At 36.3% G+C, this 18,989-nt stretch overlaps 1 protein-coding gene across 3 annotated transcripts in view; it reads left to right on the top strand.

The window, feature by feature from the left end:
- The window catches only part of Klhl13 (kelch like family member 13), a 166,966-nt gene extending 152,366 nt beyond the window's left edge, over window positions 1-14,600 (top strand). For all 3 annotated transcript variants that reach the window (XM_059250980.1, XM_059250978.1, XM_059250979.1), the window contains 3 exons: window positions 6,539-7,334; window positions 10,772-10,885; window positions 13,037-14,600. In XM_059250980.1, coding sequence (XP_059106963.1) covers window positions 6,539-7,334; window positions 10,772-10,885; window positions 13,037-13,524 — 1,398 coding nt within the window. In that variant the 3' untranslated portion in view covers window positions 13,525-14,600. The remainder of the gene's footprint in view (window positions 1-6,538; window positions 7,335-10,771; window positions 10,886-13,036) is intronic.
- The last annotated feature ends 4,389 nt before the right edge of the window (window positions 14,601-18,989 follow it).

The raw sequence follows: 18,989 nt of genomic DNA, 5'->3' as shown, positions 1-18,989 counted from the left end.
ATGTCAATTCAAAACAAAATAAAAATTAGGCATATTAAACAAAGAACATTTAAAAATGAGAAACTTTCTATATGTCAGCCAATACCCATTTAATACTATTAAAACCTGTTTTTTAATATATTTCTTTCCATTATAGAGTACTGAAATGACTGTCAAAACTACTTGTAAAATTTTAAGCTAATTGCTCTTTTAAAGATTTTATGACCATACAGTACTATATTATTGACTTATATCATTACTGCTGAATAGTCTAAGTGAAGTTTATTAATCACTCTTTCTACTGTTTGCCAGCATTACTAAATTTGTGTGTTAAGTTTCATTTTAATCCCATTATGCAAAGCCCATACTCTTAACTATTTTTCCTCTAGTTTTTTTTTTATCACCAACAGCATGTTAGAGCTTCAAGTAAACTGTGATTGTGTTGAATGTAACAAGTTCAAGAATTAAAGCTTATGTTTGCAGACTCTTTAGCATTGCTTTCCACTGAGCTTAGCAACATATGCTTGTCTTGAAACAAACTAGAGAAAGTGCTGTGATTTCATTGGGAATATGATTATGAAGAAACAGTGTTGACCTGTTATCTAACAGATGTTTGGCATTTATAACTTCAGATGTTATGATCACTTTACCTGAAAGATGACCGAATTTTGTGTGTGTGTGTGTGTGTGTGTGTGTGTGTGTGTGTGTGTGTGTGAGAGAGAGAGAGAGAGAGAGAATGAGAATGAGAATGAGAATGAGAATGAGAATGAGAATGTATGTGTGTGAGAGAGAGACAGAATGTGTGTATATATATATTTTTTTGAGACAGGGTCTTACTATGTAGCTCTAGCTGGCCTAGAACTCTCTTTGTGGACTAGGCTGGCCTCATACTCAACAGAGGCCTCTGCCTCTGCCTCCTAAGTATTGGGATTGAAAGCATGAACCACACACCCACCTGTATTTTTAATTTTGTTTTATTATTTATTTTATTTTGTTTTTTTGAGACTGTATCCTTCTGTGTAGCCTTGGCTCCTGAAACTTGCTTTGTAGACCAGACTGGCCTTGAACTCACAGAGATCCACTTGCCTATACCTCCCAAATACTGGGATTAAAGGTGTGTGTCACCACCACTCAATTAAACCAACTGTATTTATCGTAAATATATTTCTATCAGATTAGTACAGAAGAATTTTTTCAAGATAACTATTTAAAAACTCTTATTTGAAGATGGAATGATAGTGATTTTATATATTTACACATTTCCAGTAATTTAGTAATTAATGTATTTGAAACGCTTGCTATAACTAAGGCTTACTTGAGATGCCTTCATTATCATGGACAGCTAATATTGTCTTCAAGGTTGTGTTCTTTGTTCTTAATATCTTCATCAGACAAGCTCCACCATATGTAGTGAAGAACCTTGATAGGAGTGATGTTTGCTTATGCTACAGTTCATTCTGCTGCTTCATTGCAGATTTCCTTGTCTGTGAACTTGTAGGCGATTCATCTTTTTCTGAACATCATTCTACTTTGTTCATGCTTTGTCATGCGGACTGAGAATGTGTCTGTGTTCTTTTATGATGGCAGTCTCCTCTCTCATGGTCTTTGATCTACTTTTCAGAAAACTGGTGGATTGTTAGTACCAGGATCTTTTTTTTTCTGATGCATTGTGTTTCTAGTTAAACCACTCTTCAGCTTTGAGCTATTTCTCCCTTCCTTCTCAGCACCTTTTCCACTTAGAACTTCATGTTTCAAGATACTACAACCATTTCACATAGGAGGGTTTTTTTATTCCCTGAACTAAATTATTTTGAGTAATTTCTTAGTAAGATGAGCCTATGTTTTTAAAACTGTGTGCTGAAACCAAGTGTTTTGGAGGAAACAGGCTTCATTTTTTTTTTATTAAGAAAATTTTTTGATTCGTTTGACAGACTAATTGCCCCTCCAACCTGCTCTCCCCAAACACACTACAAAGCACCAAGAAGAATTTAATTTATGGAATGGGTTATGTAGAAGAAGCTGAAGTGATAGAATTGGTATTATAAAGGACTTACTAATAAATTTGCTTAGGAAACATTAAGTTACACATGTGGAATTTAGCTAAAGGAGCACTGCCTCCTAAACACCCCAAAGATAAGTATACACAAAATTTAGGGTAGTAGTATATAAATGTTTACTCATCAGGATTGATCAGTCATTAGACTCTGATTCTCATAACAAAGGAGATAGCACTGACTTAAAACCAGCCATTAGTCACATTGATCCTATACCAAAGATATATCTCTAAGGGGCAGCTGAGGGTGGGAGGCAGCATAGGGTTAAACCATCATTAAGTAAGTCCAGGTCTGCCATTAATCCCCTGTGCTCTTACCAGGAAAATATAATTCTGCCAGGTGCACAAGATGATTCCCCAGTAACAACTATTTGAAAAAGAACAACACTGGCATACTTAAAATAATTCTGGCAATATGCAGTATCTTCGCTGTATAAATTTCCTATCTGCCTAAGTGGTCAGACTTGCAGTCTCCTGTCTCTGTTTGAATTGTTCAAAATGTAACCTGGGGTCAGGACCCAAAAGAGATTTAAGGATGACAGCAGCATATATAAAATGCATAAGCCTAAGGTGGATATAAGCTAATGAAATCTTTTGGTTGTTGACTCTTATTTGGGCATTAGCCACAGTCAACCAGGAGCTCTATTTAGTAAGGAACTTTACTTCATCTCTAAGAGTGTGGAGTGGTTTCTCTCTGAGAAGGTGTATTATTTCTATGACATGGGTGAGGCATAGTTGAGATTTTCAGATTCTTTTAGTTTCTACTTTTTCCCTTAAGAGTATAAAAGTAGGCATTCATTTATTTAATCTGTACCAGGATCTCTTCGTATGTAACACTGCTCCTTTAACAAACTAATATTTGATTTCTAATCCAATGTGCCATTGACTCGGCAAATTACATTAATGAATCCACAGCAACAGCAAGGACTAATGTGTTAATACAAACACAACTAACAAAAATTATAACGTGGAAACTGTTTTGAGGATGGTTTGAAAGTTTGATTGTATGAAAATAACTTGAAATAATATAGGCCAAGGAAATAGAAGTAAAAATTTGAAGAAAATTTGAGAAGGGACTAGATGTGTTTGAAGAATTGTTTCTCATTTTGGTGTTCAGACCTTTTAAAAGGTAGAAGGTTTAGATGCTCTGAAGAGTATGTGCAGCCCCTTTAAATGAAGTAATACTATCTGAGCTAGCTTCTGTTGTAAGTCTGTTTTCATGAGTAATTATGGGGAAATTTGGCCAAATTTTCAGATGAAATTAGGTAACAGCATAAAATTTGAGTTATTTCTACTTAAAGAATTCTTAAAAGAAGCTTATTAAGGTGTAAGGTATTCTATCATATATGTAAATTACATTATATGTTACTGCCTGTATCAATTTCTAAAATACTACCTGATTTAAACATCCGGAGATCTTCTACCTGAGGTACTACTAAGAATCAAGTAATCCTGAATTGTGCCAAAATTATTTACTCTTTGCCATCAATTTTAATCTGTATATATTGTTAACTGTTTGAGGTTTCAACTCTTATCCCTATATTCTACACGTTTGATGAAAATTAATTTCCTAATACGTATTTACCCATGTCCCATTATAATTAATAAGGTCCTAGGAATTTTCTGTCCTAACAGGTATTACATTTTGTTATTGCATCTTGAATATTTGTAATATTGATTTTGCTGGGTCTTGTCTTTGCTGTGTGCCCACAGTGTGGTGCCTGTTGTATAGAGGCTATAGAAAATAGTTAGTCCTTTTGTAAAGAAGATGACACTTCAAAGGGTTATCAAAAGTCCTCTGGCATTATTTCAAAGGTAGGAGCTGTTTATATTGATTAGATGTTCCGTCCAAGTCTTTTCCAGTCCTGTGCATCTATGTATGTGGGTTACTGATATCTAGAAGGCATTCTCCAAATGCCCCTAAATAAAAGGTAGGTTTCTTCTCTCCTGTCATTTTAGTAATGTTTGTTCTGATTGGATATAATTGAAGATGGGGGGGGCTAGGGCAGGGGGAAGAGAATAAGATGTCCTAATATGTTTCTTCATCATTATTATTGTTATTATTATCATTATTATTAGTGTTTGAGACCAGGTCTCACTCTGTAGCCCAGGCTGGCCTCAAACTCATGGCAATCTTCCTGCTAGTCCACAGAGACCCATGAACTAGGATTATAGTTGTACACCAGCACTCCAGGCTCTACTAACGATTTATGTCGCTTGGTTTTTTAATCTCTCTTGTTGGTTTATTTTGCCTTCTATTTAAACGTTTTCATTTTGATTTTGTTTAGGAGGAGATGGGGATCTCATTTTGTAGCTCAGGCTAGCCAAGAGCTTGTGAGCCACTTACTTCTGCTTCCCAAATGCTAGAATCACAGGCATATATCATCATACTCACTACATACTATAAATTTAGATTTAATTTAATAGCTGTTGGTCTTGTTTTAACATCTTAAATACCCATTTTTGTTTATTTTATTAGTGGTCATATCAATAATGACAGAAATGTTAATCTTTGAGAATTTTGTGCTATCATTAATTATAATTTTTGCTTATCTCTACTAATAAATATTTAGAAAAGCACAAATTACCTATATTTCTCACTTGCCTTGAGAAGCAGATTCATTACCTCAAACAGTAATTCCTTGTATCTAGTACCATTTGGGTAATCAAATATGGAATATTATTCTACTCAGTGCTACTGAAGGTTTTTATGACACATCAGCCTGCCACTTCTAAAATAGTATTAAAATATATTTTATATTAGAAATCAAAGATATTTGGTACATTGTTAAACTGTGTTTCTAGAGCTCCAGAATTTATTTTTATTTTCATTGTTTTTGTGTCAGTTTTGTTTAGGTGTAAATATATAACTACCAAATATATTGAGAAGTTAAATCTATAGCTACCAAATAAAATAAGCAATTAGACATTTTGATGATTTTTATACTCATCAAATTAGTTTTCTTAGGGGAAACATTACCATCAGTCCTCCAGGATCAAATGGATAGCTCCAAACTCTTGCTCACACAGAAGATCCTGGTGAAGCCAAAGCTTTTATTAAACCCTACGAGCTATAAAAAGATTCATGGAGAGAAAACAAGTAGACACGATGACAAGACTATGGGAAAGAGTGTGAATTGTATACATGTATAAAATTGATTTTAATTCATTAAAAAATAAGTTATTAAACAAAATAGAACAAATAACAGAAAGAAATGCAAATTCTTCTTGAAATATATCTGTGAAAATATTTGTGGGCTAATCTTAGAGTTTTTCCTGTTACTATATCTAACTGGCTTGTTATTTTATGCAAAGGAGTAATGCTTTTAGCTTTATTTCCAGTACTGGGGATGGAACCAATGGCTTCGTGCATGCCAGGCAAGCAGCCTACCACTGACCTATGTCTTCAGTCCTTCTTTTCATCTTTCAAGAGAAACATCAATAGAAGAATTATCCAGTTTTCTCTTAAGCATATAACACATCTCTTAGCATAGCAGCCAGGAGGCTAACAACACATTGATGAATTTTATGTTACTTATTGAGCATACACTGTGATGAAAATTAAGAAACACACACAGATGCATTGGAGCCTTTTTCCTATCTCTGTGTTATATACACACATAGAAATATTTGTGTGGTGGGCTTGCTTTGTGGTTTATTTTTGTATTATGTTTGCTGATGTTACTTTTCTGTTTTTCACTTTGACCTATCAGTTATTGAAAAGAGATCCTGCTGTGGAGGGACTGCTTTCATCACTCTCCTCTCTGAGGCATATTGCAGTCAGTGCTGGGAAAATTATTCTGGGCTCTCTGACTCCAACTACTGCTAGTAGAATGTGTTGGTACTAACAGAATAACCAAGGAAATTTACAATGCCCAAATAGGTCCTCCAAACTCATCTCACATGGGTTTTAATGCAGATAAATCCCTCCTGCCCTCAACAAATTCTCTGGCTTATATTTCTGGATAAAATATATAAAATAACTTTGTCTTAGAAGTAATCGTGCTGTTAAGTCATTTATTGTGAACACTAACTTTGAAACTATGGAGGATAGTAACAATGATACCTCTACATCAAAGAGAAGTCAAAGAGTTGGATAGTTACCTTTTTTGTGACCTGCTAATTATGTGTGCTACTTTGAAGAACCAAGAAGAAGAAATTGACTATAATTGAATAACATGATTTTCCTAAAATTTCTATCTAGCAATAATTTCATCAGCATTTGAGAGAATGATAACTTTTTGAGGAAGAAAATTATTTTGGACATAGTCAATTTGAAATGTTGCTTGTTAGGTTAACTGATCATTTTTGTTTAGTCAACTTTTTGCTAAATCAAGGTGAAGGTTGTTTGCATCTTCTTTACATCTTTATGCACTTAAATAATAATCTTTATTTGCATCTATACAGATTTTACAAAGCACTCTTACTCTAAAATAAGGGTTTCTGTGGTCAAAGTGTAGATGTCTAGAAAGCAGCCATGTTTTAATTTTCTTATTGGATTCCTAGGTTAATTTGGATAACTGTGTTGAAGTTGGACGAATTGCCAACACTTACCATCTTACAGAAGTGGATAAATACGTCAACACCTTCGTCTTAAAGAATTTTTCTGCATTGATAACCACTGGGGAGTTCCTGAAACTCCCTTTTGAGCGTCTTGCCTTCGTACTTTCCAGTAACAGCCTTAAGCGCTGCACCGAGTTAGAGCTCTTCAAAGCTACCTGTCGCTGGCTTCGCCTGGAAGAGCCAAGGATGGACTTTGCTGCAAAATTAATGAAGAACATACGATTCCCGCTGATGACACCACAGGAGCTCATTAATTTCGTGCAAACGGTAGATTTCATGAGAACTGACAATACTTGTGTCAATTTGCTTCTGGAAGCCAGCAATTACCAAATGATGCCGTTTATGCAGCCAGTTATGCAGTCAGACAGGACTGCCATTCGGTCTGACACCACTCACTTGGTTACACTCGGCGGAGTCCTGAGGCAGCAGCTGGTTGTCAGTAAAGAATTGCGCATGTATGATGAAAAGACCCATGAATGGAAATCTCTAGCCCCCATGGAAGCCCCAAGATACCAGCATGGCATTGCTGTCATCGGAAATTTTCTTTATGTCGTTGGTGGGCAGAGCAATTATGACACAAAAGGAAAAACGGCTGTTGATACAGTGTTTAGATTTGATCCTCGATACAACAAGTGGATACAAGTTGCACCTTTAAATGAAAAGCGCACCTTCTTCCACCTAAGTGCCCTCAAAGGATATCTGTATGCAGTCGGTGGGCGAAATGCTGCTGGAGAATTACGTAAGTCTCTATACTTATATTATACATTGAATACATTTTTTTCTTTACCCAGAAATGTGTTTTAGTTCACAAAATAAACAGTTCTAGAAGTTTAAAGACAAAAATATACCTAGGGTTGCATTTGTAAACGGTTTTTCCAAGAAAATATCAGGGACCATCTGTATATCTTATTTCAGCACATATTGTTGGCCAAGGTCCAAATGATATCTAATATGTAGTTTGCTGTATTGCATCAACTGTAACACCCACATAGTTTCATATGGAAAGGTCTATTGGAACGTCTATTTGATTAATTTATATTCTAATAGTGCCTTGGCAGAAGTTTGACCTAATCCTTCATTCTCGACTTTTAAAAGCCCACAAGCTATGGTACTTACTAGGCCAAGATTCTTCTTTACTGAGGCCTGGCTCTTGTTTCTTCATTTCCAGAATTGAGACCTAGTACAGGTCACATAGTAAGATAATATTCTTCTCAGAGTAAATATAAACAGTTCATTTAGTATTAGACAGAGTTTACTAACTATGATAATTAAGATCCGTGACTCCTAGTTTCCATGATTACTCTCTTACTGAAACATCAGACAGGTCTCAACATTGTATACTACTTTTGTCTTCCTAACGTTGGTCACAAGTGTATTTTAACAGAAATATTTTGGCTATATAAATTAACCACATAAGGTGTTTTTTTCTTATTTTATATTAAATGTGAATAACATAATTTTTTCTATAATGAATGCCAGGGATACTACAATTTATATCTGTCACCACTATTATTGTTTCATCTCTTTTACTTGCCAACAGTACATTTTTTGAAAAGTATCTAGAAACAGTTTTTGTTGGTTTAAAGTTGTTTGTTGGGTTTTGTTTGTTGTTTTTATTGCTGCCCCAGTGTGGGATCTCAAACTCAGAGCATTATATGTGGTAGTCTCAGTTCCAATAAAACTTTATTTGTGACCACTGAAATTGTGACTTCATATAATTTTCATGTTACAAAATAGTCCTTTGGTTCATTTTTCCACACTTTAAAAAATTTTAAAGCCATTCACATTGCTATATTGTGAGCCATACAGAAATGGGCAGGGGGCTGTATTGGCTGGGACTGAAGTTTGCTGATACCTATCCTGAATTTCCCCAGGTCCTTATGGTTGTAACCATCACTTTATGGTTCAGGCTCCTTGCCTTGTACTAACTTTGCTCTCCTCTGCTTGCCAGTCTTATGGACAGTATCTGTATCTGCTTATTGTACAAAAGTGAAAGACAGAAACAAGAATATGTACATCAAATTTTGAAACAGCTACATTTCATTTTCATAATGAACACTTACTGATTTCCCTAATAAAAACAGTTGCACACAGAGGGACTTTAAATGTTGACAATAAAGCTAAGAGAACTTAAAAATGTAAAGGAAATTGATGACTCAGATGGAGAAAGGGAAGTTTAGGGTTGATGGGCAATTACACAGTTACTGAGATGAATTTCCATCTTGCACTGAGAGGCTCCTGCCTGAGAAACTATGGATGTATTCTTACAACCCCTATTAGAAAAATGCAATCACCTTACGGACAGAGGAACAGCATTACCTTTTCATATAGGGGAATATTAACAACCACAGAGATTAGCTATTTTATTTCTAACTCCACCATAAAAAGAATAAGAGGAAAATAATGGAAACTGCATCAAGACAGGTGGAATTAGATATAGGAAAGGGCAGTTATAATGGGGAAATTTCAAAGTTCAACGAAAATGTCGCATTAAGAGAAGCATATCGCTAGTCAGGAGAGGATGATACCTGGAAGTCTTTTTAAAATCCCCTGTTAAGGTGTGAGATTAGATTGCTTTCTCATAGAAATTCTGTCCATTTATTACTTTTCTAATATTGCATGCCACTCAGTACACTAAGTCACTTTGTGTATATGTGAGAGAGACAGGAAAGGGAAAGAGAGAATAGTGTACATTCAGTGTGTTTGCTTGTCAGGTGATAATCATGATAAAGTAAATAGAAATTAGTGTATAAAAGGCATCACAATACAAAAGGTAATATGTACTTGAGGTGACAGATAAACTAATTACATTGATTTGGCCATCATATATGTATTCACACATCAGAACGTCATATTGTACACTATGAATATGTCATTATTATGTGTCCATTTAAATTTTTAAAATGACTTCAGTGCCTCATATAAGACAAGAGAATAGATCAGAATGAGAATAGTGAAAGATTTTGAAATAAAAAAAAAATACCTAAAGTAAGTGGAAAGGAAAATTACTGGAGGGCTGTGAGAAGTGCTAACCTATGGGGAGGATGGGAGAAGCATAAGTAACTGCATAAGAACTGATGGAAGAAATGAAATTAGTACAGAAAACAGAAAACAAAGTCATTCCTCTATCCCCACGTTTGCCTGTAGTTAAATGGAGAACCTGCTTTAAAGGTTTACTCTTCAGTTGGGATTGCATGTGGCTCCAAGTAGCTAAACCTTAGACTTCCTGCTTTATGTTGTAGTCTAGAACTCTATCATAAAGTCAAAACTATATCATAAAGCTTGAAGGGAACCTACTAAAGCAAATTTTATTTTCAGGTTGGTGTTGTGCTTCCCTGCATAGTGTTGTGGTTTTGTCAGTTGAAAAGGCAGGTTCGAGGGAAACAAAGAATTGGATCAGCTTTTGCAATATCTGTAGTTAATAAATTTAACCTTTCAAGCCCATCTAGACTTCATGCTTCCTACCAGTTCTCAGAACATCCCTATATCTTTCCTTGTAAAAAGAAACATATTTTCTACCTGTCTAGACTGATGATATTCTGACCTTGTGTTTTCCAAAAATGGATAGATTGAAAGATATTTAAGTAATTGAGGTTGCTTGTCCGAAATACTTTATGTTGAAGATGACAAATTGATTACTGATATGAAGTCTGCCTAATAAAGAACTTAACACCTTGTTGCATCATCTTTTGGTTAAAAGTAGTATTGGTTGCAGCAGTGGCTGTAGTCAAATGTGTAGAACATAAACCAGGCAGTGATAATACCTTCAGGCTCAACTGTGAAGTTAGTTTTTCATATATTGATGTTTCTTCCTGTATACTATGTCCAAATAGGGACTCAGAGTTGATGTGTTATTCCTTCTTTATGATTTTTTAAATCTTTTTCTGTATTTTTAGAGCAAAGAAATGTCAAATTAAAAAGATACAAATAAATGACAGAAAAGAATCCTTAGTGAGTTTTACAGTTGTATAATGTGTTAGATATTTATATCATCTAGCCTAATGTAACATCTCTTAATGTTTTATATTAACATAGTCTCAAAAATTTTAAGAGCCCCTCTGAGGTCTCTCATATTGATTTATGCATTTTCAGAGATTAGTATGTTATTATTACTCTACTAAAAAGAAAATAAAATTTGAGATAAAAAATCATTCTATTTCTTTTTTTTTTTAACAGCTACAGTAGAATGTTACAATCCGAGAACAAATGAATGGACCTATGTTGCCAAAATGAATGAGCCTCACTATGGTCATGCTGGAACTGTGTATGGTGGAGTAATGTACATTTCAGGTAGGCAATTACCCTGTGAACACAACATAATAATGTTTATACTTTTAATTATATGATCTTTCCATATAGTGCTAGTAATAATGACAATTCTTGGAAAATAATAGTCAAAATATAATTTATATTTTAGGAGGAATTTTGTGTGTACATTTGCATGTAAATGCTTTGAGCATTTTGTAAGTTTAGAAGCTAGCAGCAAACCAATTCATCTATATATGTATAATTTATAAGAAATTGTAAAGCATTTAGATTTGCCAGTTCATTTTTTAAAGTTTCAATACTTTGTATTCTAGTAAACACCAATCATATTTTCTGTTTATACATAATAATTTGTTTTCCTTAAAATTTGGCTAAGTCATATTAGGAAATATTACATTATATAATATATAAGCTCTATTGTGCATAAAATATGCATAATACTCCTTTAGTGTAACCCATCACACATACATACATACATATATGTATATATATGTATACATACATATTTACATATATGCATATACATACACACAATATTCCCTTAGTATTGTAATGGAGTTCTACTATGGTGCCATTATATACAGGGATATAGTTCTATAAAAATTCTAAAATGGCTCAATTCAAATAACAACTTTCATTCTCAAATAGTTTGTGCTTGAATTGCCCTTTTGTAGAATTCAGAAATATGTTTTAACATAATGATCGCCTTTGATATTGACATTTAATTTTTTTTAGGCAATTTTGTTTCTCTTCCCCCTCTCTTTCTCTCTCTTCCTCCTTCCTTCCTTCTTTCCTTCCTTTTCTCTTTTTTCTCTTCTTTCTTCCTTTCTTTTTTTTCTTTCTTCCCTAGTTCAGGCTGCCTCTGACAGCCCCTTCCCCCAAGTTGAAAGCCTACCAATACCAGGCAAGCAGTTATATTCTTAGAGAACAAAAGTGTTGAGGGGATGATGAGTCACAGAGGGCTGCCTTATGATGTCTGTGGTCAAAAAGGATTAGTGAAAGGCCTGTAGCTTTGATTGGCAGGCTTCCAGGGTTCAACTCATGAGTGACCATGGGGCATCTTATATTGACAGAACCATAAAGGAAATCATATTGTATCACCTACCTGTTGCATGTGTTTAAGTTCTCTACTGCCGTAACAAAAGGTCATAGTTCTCAGGGCAGAACTAACATTTGAATGGTTTTAGTGGCATGTTGGCATAACTGGTGTATGTTTCCAAAAAAAAAATCATCTTCCACATTGATGTCAGGCTAAGACCCAAGCCAATTTTATACCCCCCCAAAACAAAAACAAAAACAATGGTTTGCTTTCTAGTAAGGCTTTAAAGCATAGAAAACTGTGCTTCCTTGATTGTTGTCTTACAACTTGATGACACTTCACATGATACAGATAAAGATTAGCTTAGGTCTACCCCTTGTCTGCTGAAGGTAGAGCCTGATACTTTCATTACATAGCTTGGATTATGTTTTTTAGTCTTAATCAATTTGTGGGTTATAAAGACCTAATATACCAACCAACTGCTACATATATGAAATTCCCATAATGTTCAGAATTCCAATTCTTTAGCTTTGCAAAGCATATAACAGATGTCGCTTTCTTCATGCTCACCCCAAACTCTACAAAACCAACCATTTTGCATATTTGCATAGTCTTCCTGGTTGGTATGTTACTGGCATGAGATTTTTAACACTTTTTAATAAATATTTTGCTTTGTATTCATAATCCTAATATGTTAATTAGAATGGGTATTCTGATTTGGAAAAGGAATTAATGGGTACTTGGAATTTAAAGTGCTCTAGCTTAGTGCTCAGCACCCATAGCCTACCCATTAAAAACCCACAACAGACTGATGCTTTGTAGTTCAGATTTACTGCTGACTCAACTCTAATACTGGCCAAAATATATTTCCATTCATTGAAGCTTCTTAAGTGTGATCAATCTCCATTTGAGAAAGTTATTATACTAATATAAGACCTTATTCATTTGTCTTAAAAAGTTGAACATATTTTCTTTATTTTTGTTAAAAGAATATAAAGTGACAATATTTATAAATTTACTATTTGTAAGCTACAATATGCCATAAAATATATCTAAAAGTTAACTATATATGCGAGAGCCTTACTTTTACATTTTTATGATCTCTTTGCCTTATGCCTATTATTTTCATTCTCTAGGAGGAATTACCCATGACACTTTCCAAAAGGAACTCATGTGCTTTGACCCTGATACTGACAAATGGACCCAGAAGGCACCAATGACCACTGTTCGAGGCCTACACTGCATGTGTACAGTGGGAGACAGGCTCTACGTCATTGGTGGCAACCATTTCCGGGGAACCAGTGATTATGATGATGTCCTAAGCTGTGAATACTATTCACCTATCCATGACCAGTGGACCCCAATTGCTTCCATGTTAAGAGGGCAGAGTGATGTTGGGGTCGCTGTCTTTGACAATAAGATCTTTGTGGTTGGTGGATATTCTTGGAATAATCGCTGTATGGTTGAGATAGTGCAGAAATATGATCCAGAGAAGGATGAATGGCATAAGGTTTTTGATCTGCCAGAGTCCCTTGGTGGCATTCGAGCTTGTACGCTTACAGTTTTCCCACCTGAAGAAACCACACCATCACCTTCTAGAGAGTCCCCTCTTTCTGGTCCCTGATCACCCTTACTGCTAAAATGCTATATTGCTCTCTTTGCAATGTGTCATGATTATCTTCTTTTCCTCCCTTAAGTAGTATATCTGTTAGAATTAGCCTCCAGTAATTGATACAGATATTGGAAAAAAATTGACATTGATGTTACTTGTGGTGTTTGTATGGCCTAGAATGTCTATAAAGTGATAACAAACCATCCTGGAAATATATCCCATAGAAGCTGATGTTTAACATGAAAAACAAAAGTATTGTCTATAAAAAGTTTCTTCAGTACTTTTTTCATGCTGTGTACTGGTGTAAGGTATTCGTCATCTTACATTATAAGCCAAGTTGACAGTGGATTATAGTAAATGTACAACTGTGCTCACTAGGCTTCAGAGTCAAGTTTTCCTCTCATCTTTAACTGTAAGATGTCAAAGGGAGGCAGCCTGCTCCAGCAAGAAACAATACACAAAAGGTTGCCAACTCGCATGAGCTACCTCCCTCTTTTCATAAAGTATTTTTGACACATCTGTCAGCCCACCTGACTGTGTGGGTGCATTGAGAACACACCAAGTTTCTTAGACACACAGGAGAAATAACTGAAATTCACAACATTAGTTTGAGGGGGAGGGAAGCATGACCCCTTTGCTTATAAGAATTGATTTGGGGTTTTTAAAGTGTGTATAAATACATACACACATACTATGTCAAACACAAATTTTTAAAAGTTGAGTGTCAGGTCATATAAATTTGAAATTAAAAATTGAATAAATCTTCTAAAAAGCAGCTTCCATGAAAAATGGGGATTCAGTATGCATATACCTAATGCATATATGTAGAACCATACTGAATTTAGGTGGATAAGGGCTAGAAATTTTGAGTAACTAAATTTGTCACTTGACCAAATTTTATCTTAAAAAATCTGTATTCTCATCCTTCTCCTTTGCTGTTGAGATAACTGCCCTGTTCTGTGTATTCTGTATACTCTTGGTTGATGAGGTTATTTAGCACAAAGTGTAGCAGCTTCATCAGAAAAGCTGCTTTTGCTCTATGATGTTCATGTTTTCCCTTCTTTATTCAATAAAAAATGTCGCTCTGCTCTGCGCTATCCTGTTATTCTTTGATTTGACTTCCATTTATTAAAAATTCTTCTGGGGCAAGACTGAGGAGGTTGAACAAGTGTGTGTGCCTTTTATTCAAAGAGGAAAGACTTGGGCCAGCCCTCACCTCCCTGTGAAGACATTGCTTGCTTTCTTTGAGGAATTAGTTTGTGAAAGACGCTGATTGGCTATTATGCAGCCCCTGTGCCATACCTGGCTAAACTACAGAAGTAGTTACATGCCCCCCCTTTCCTTTACCTTTTCTTCCCTCCCTGCTGTGACCTGCAGAGCTTGGTCCAGAAACCATGATAGGGGTGGTGAGGGAAATGTAGAAATGACAAACACGTTTACAGAAAAGCCGGGTTCAGATGAGATGTTGCCACTCTGATGGAGTGGCATTTACTCGGGCTGCAATTCAAGCATGTTAGTATGTAAACGGGAAAGTCTGGGTAGGCAGTGTCTGTAGGCTAGCAGTCTCGGGCTGCAAACATTTCAGAGGAGGGAGTCGCAGTGGCTAGTTTTTACTCACAATGGTCAATTGTTCAGAAACACTTGTACTTGAGCCAAAGGAAGAAGTCTTTGCCAGTTTCAAGCTTAGTCCTTATGGGGAAAGGCTTTGCCAATTTCCCATGGTTCTGAGGCCTTCTTCCTTGCCATGGCTGTATCCATGTCAACACTAAGCATTCACTCAGGACTTTACTCACTTACGGTTCTTCTGTCCCATATACCCCCTCTCCCATCCCTTTCCTTTTTTCTTGAGAAGTTATTTCTTAATATATTGCTGAGGTTGCCCTTAAACTTCTGGGCTCAAGCCATCTTAATGCTTCAGCATTTTAAAAGCCCAGATTCATGCTACTTTACTGAGATTAAGAGCAGTTATATTTCTGATGATAATTTCTCTCGCTCTCAAGATCCATCTTTTCCACTCAAGTAGAACCATGTAAAATAACTTCTAAGATTTATTTTTAACCTGGAGTCCTAAGGAAAAAGAATTGCCATCTCTTCTGCATCTACAAGTGGTTGAATGTAAACTGAACCCAGACCTTAAGGCTATTCCAAAACACTAGTACTGAGTCATCTAATTTCTTGACCAGAGTGGTAGATTGGCAGTCTTGAATTAAATATAGCTAAGGAAACAAATTTCCCATCAGTGGTCCCTTTGGATATTGTTGGAAGAACCTAGAATAAATTTAAAAGATTTCTCCATTTAGACAAGATTTTTTTCCTAAGTGAGCACAACTTCTCTGGTGATTTTAGTTTTCTATACATGGGTGGATCTAGTAACATTTATTTCAGCTAATACCTACCTGAAAATGGAATTGTGTACAAGACAACTAATAATCCTGATGGAAAAGTGGAGCACTACAGATGTGAGTGCTGTAGGGGTCAATCTGTAAAGAGGCATGCATCACTTCTCACATTCTACTGGCCAACAGTCTTGTGACTACAGGGGTCAATCTGGAAAGAGGTATGCATCACTTCTATTCACATTCTACTGGCTAGACATCCTTTAGCTATGTAAAAAACACAAAGGGAAGGGGACAGAAAGAAGTGGGGTTGGTGATCTTCTAGCAGTCTGTCCCAGGGAATAATGCAGAGCATATACAATTCTCTTCTGCATCCATACCATGTGTTATTTAGATACAATTAATTTCACACTTTACTGTAATAGCTATTATTAAACAGTTCAAACAGCTGGGAAATTATTCCACATTTCTTTCTCAGAACATTAACTATTTTCTTTTTGAAAAAGAATCTTTGCCAATAGTCATTGGTTGGCATTACAGGTGTGTTTTGCATTTGCCTGTTGTCCTAACTAGGGTTAATATTGCTGTGACAAAACACCACAACCAAAGCAACTTGGGGAGGAAAGGGTTTGTTTGGCTTACACTTCAATGTAGCATGAATCTTAAAGAGTCTTATTAATAAAATCAAACTGGAGGCCAGTTATTGGGGTGAATGCTGGAAGATCAGAGAGACAGAACAAGCCACAGCTTCCTCACCTTGCCAATTCCTCAGCTGATCCTGTTTGCTCAGAGTGGAATCTTCTGAGTCCTCATCCAGAATGGGTCTCAGCTGAACTGTGCTGCTCAAAGCCTAAAAGCTTAACAAGCCAAATGCTTAACCAGCCAAATGCTGCTAGTTTCTGGTCCTCACGCCTTATATATCTTTCTGTTTCGGCCGTCACTCCCTGGGATTAAAGGCTCACTTCTTGGGATTAAAGGTGTGTGTCACCATTCCTGGCTGTTTCCAATGTGGTCTTGAACTCACAGAGATCCAGAGGGATTTCTACCTCTGGAATGCTAGGATTAAAGGTGTGAGTGCCACCATTTTCTAGCCTTTCTATCTAGTGGCTGTTCTGTCTCTGACCCAGATAAGTTTATTAGGGTGCACAATACTTTGGGGAACACAATACCACCACACTTTAATATCACTGTTCACCATTGGAGGAAGTCATGACAGGAACTGAAATAAGGAAGGAACCTGAAGGCCAGAACTGATGCAGAAACCATGGAGGGGTGCTGCTTACTGACTTTCTTCCCATGACTTGCTCAACCTTGTCTTATAGAACCCAGGAACACCAGCCCAGAGATAGCACCACCCACAATGGACTGGGCCCTCCCCTCATCAATCACTAATTAAGAAAATGCCCTACAGCTGGATCTTATGGAGGCATTTTCTCAATTGAGTTTTTCTCCTTTCAGATGACTCTAGGTTGTATCAAGTTGACATAAGAGCAGCCAGTACACCATATCTTCATAGGTTCTTGCTATACTTGAAAAATGACTGACAAGAGCCCTTGAACTTTTGAAAGGTTCATATTTTTCTTCTTGGACAAAGTGGGGTCTAAAAGACAAGATATTGTTTGTTTTTATACTTTTAAAATATTCATATGATTAGTATTTTCCTAAAAAGGTAAAATTATGTCTTTAAAACTTTTCCTTATTCTACAGTTGCTGAAAGACATTAAAACTATGTAAAAGTATACAGTATTTTGAAAGTATTTCTGAACTCATTCTCTCATTAACTCCTGAGAGAATACTCTAGAGGACAGTTAAATAGTGTTCAAATAGTGTTTATTATTACTATTAATTATTTCCAGCCCAATCACAGTTTCCCCCCTTCTCCCAGCCCTTCCCCCAATCTCTCAAACTCCCCTCCTTCCATCTACTTTTCCTCCTTGCTCTTCAGAAAATGCAGGCTCCCCATGTATGTCAGCCAGCCATAGCATATTAAGTTGCAGTGAGACTAGGCACCTCCTCTCCTATTAAGGCTGGATGAGGCAATCCAGCACGAGGAAAGGGTCCCGAGAGTAGGTAACAGAGTCAGAGACAGCCCCTGCTCCCACTGTTAGGAGTCCCACAAGAAGACCAAGCTGCACAGCTATAACATATATGCAGAAGTCCTAGATCAGTCGTATGCAAGTTTTCTGGTTGGCAGTTCAGTCTTTGTGAGCATCCATGAGCCCAGGTTAGTTGATTCTGTGGGTTTTCTTGTGGTGTCCTTGGCCCCTCTGGCTCCCATAACTCTTTCTCCCCCTCTTTCATAGGATTCCCTGAGGTCTATCTAATTTTTGGCTATGGGTCTGTGCCTCTGTTTCCATCAGTTGCTGGGTGGAGCCTCTTTGATGACAACGGACTAAGCAATGATCTATGAGTATATCACAATATCATTAGAAATCATTTCATTGATTTTGCTGGTTTCTCAGAAAATTGGGAATTGACCTACCTCAACACCCAGCTATACCACTCCTAGGTGTATACCCAAAGGATGCTCTACAATATCCCTAGGACATTTGTTCAACTATATTCATAGCAACTTTATTCTTAATAGCCAGAAACTGGAAACAACCCAGATGTCCCTCCACCAAAGAATGGATAAAGAAAATGTGGTACATTTATTCAATGGAGTATTACTCAGCTGTTAATAACATCATGAAATTTGCCGGCAATTGGATGCAACTAGAAAATATTATCCTGAGTGAGGTAACCCAGACCCAGAAAGACAAACATGGTATGTACTCACTTATAGGTGGATATTAGCTGTAAAGTAAAGGATAACCATGTTACAATCCACAGACCCAAAAAAGCTAAATAACAAAGAAGACTCAAGGGGGGAACACATGAATCTCATTGTGAAGGGGAAATAGAATAGACATCACAGGTGGATGCGGGGAGAGGTGTAGATGAGTGTGGGCATGGGAACAGGAGGGATTATTTGCGGGGAGAATGGAGAGAGAGTACTGGGAAAGACAACTTGTATCAGGGGCATCTCTGGAATGAGCTAGAAACCTAGAACAGAGGAAACTCCCAGGAATCTGAGAGTGACCCTAGCTAAGACTCCTAAGAATATTGTTTTATTTAATTGCATGCACCTTTTTGTTTTTC

The sequence above is a fragment of the Peromyscus eremicus genome, chromosome X (assembly GCF_949786415.1).
Source record: "Peromyscus eremicus chromosome X, PerEre_H2_v1, whole genome shotgun sequence".
NCBI classification, from domain to species: domain Eukaryota; kingdom Metazoa; phylum Chordata; class Mammalia; order Rodentia; family Cricetidae; genus Peromyscus; species Peromyscus eremicus.
Note: the sequence above shows the minus strand (reverse complement) of the source record. Positions and strands in the feature narration are given on the sequence as shown.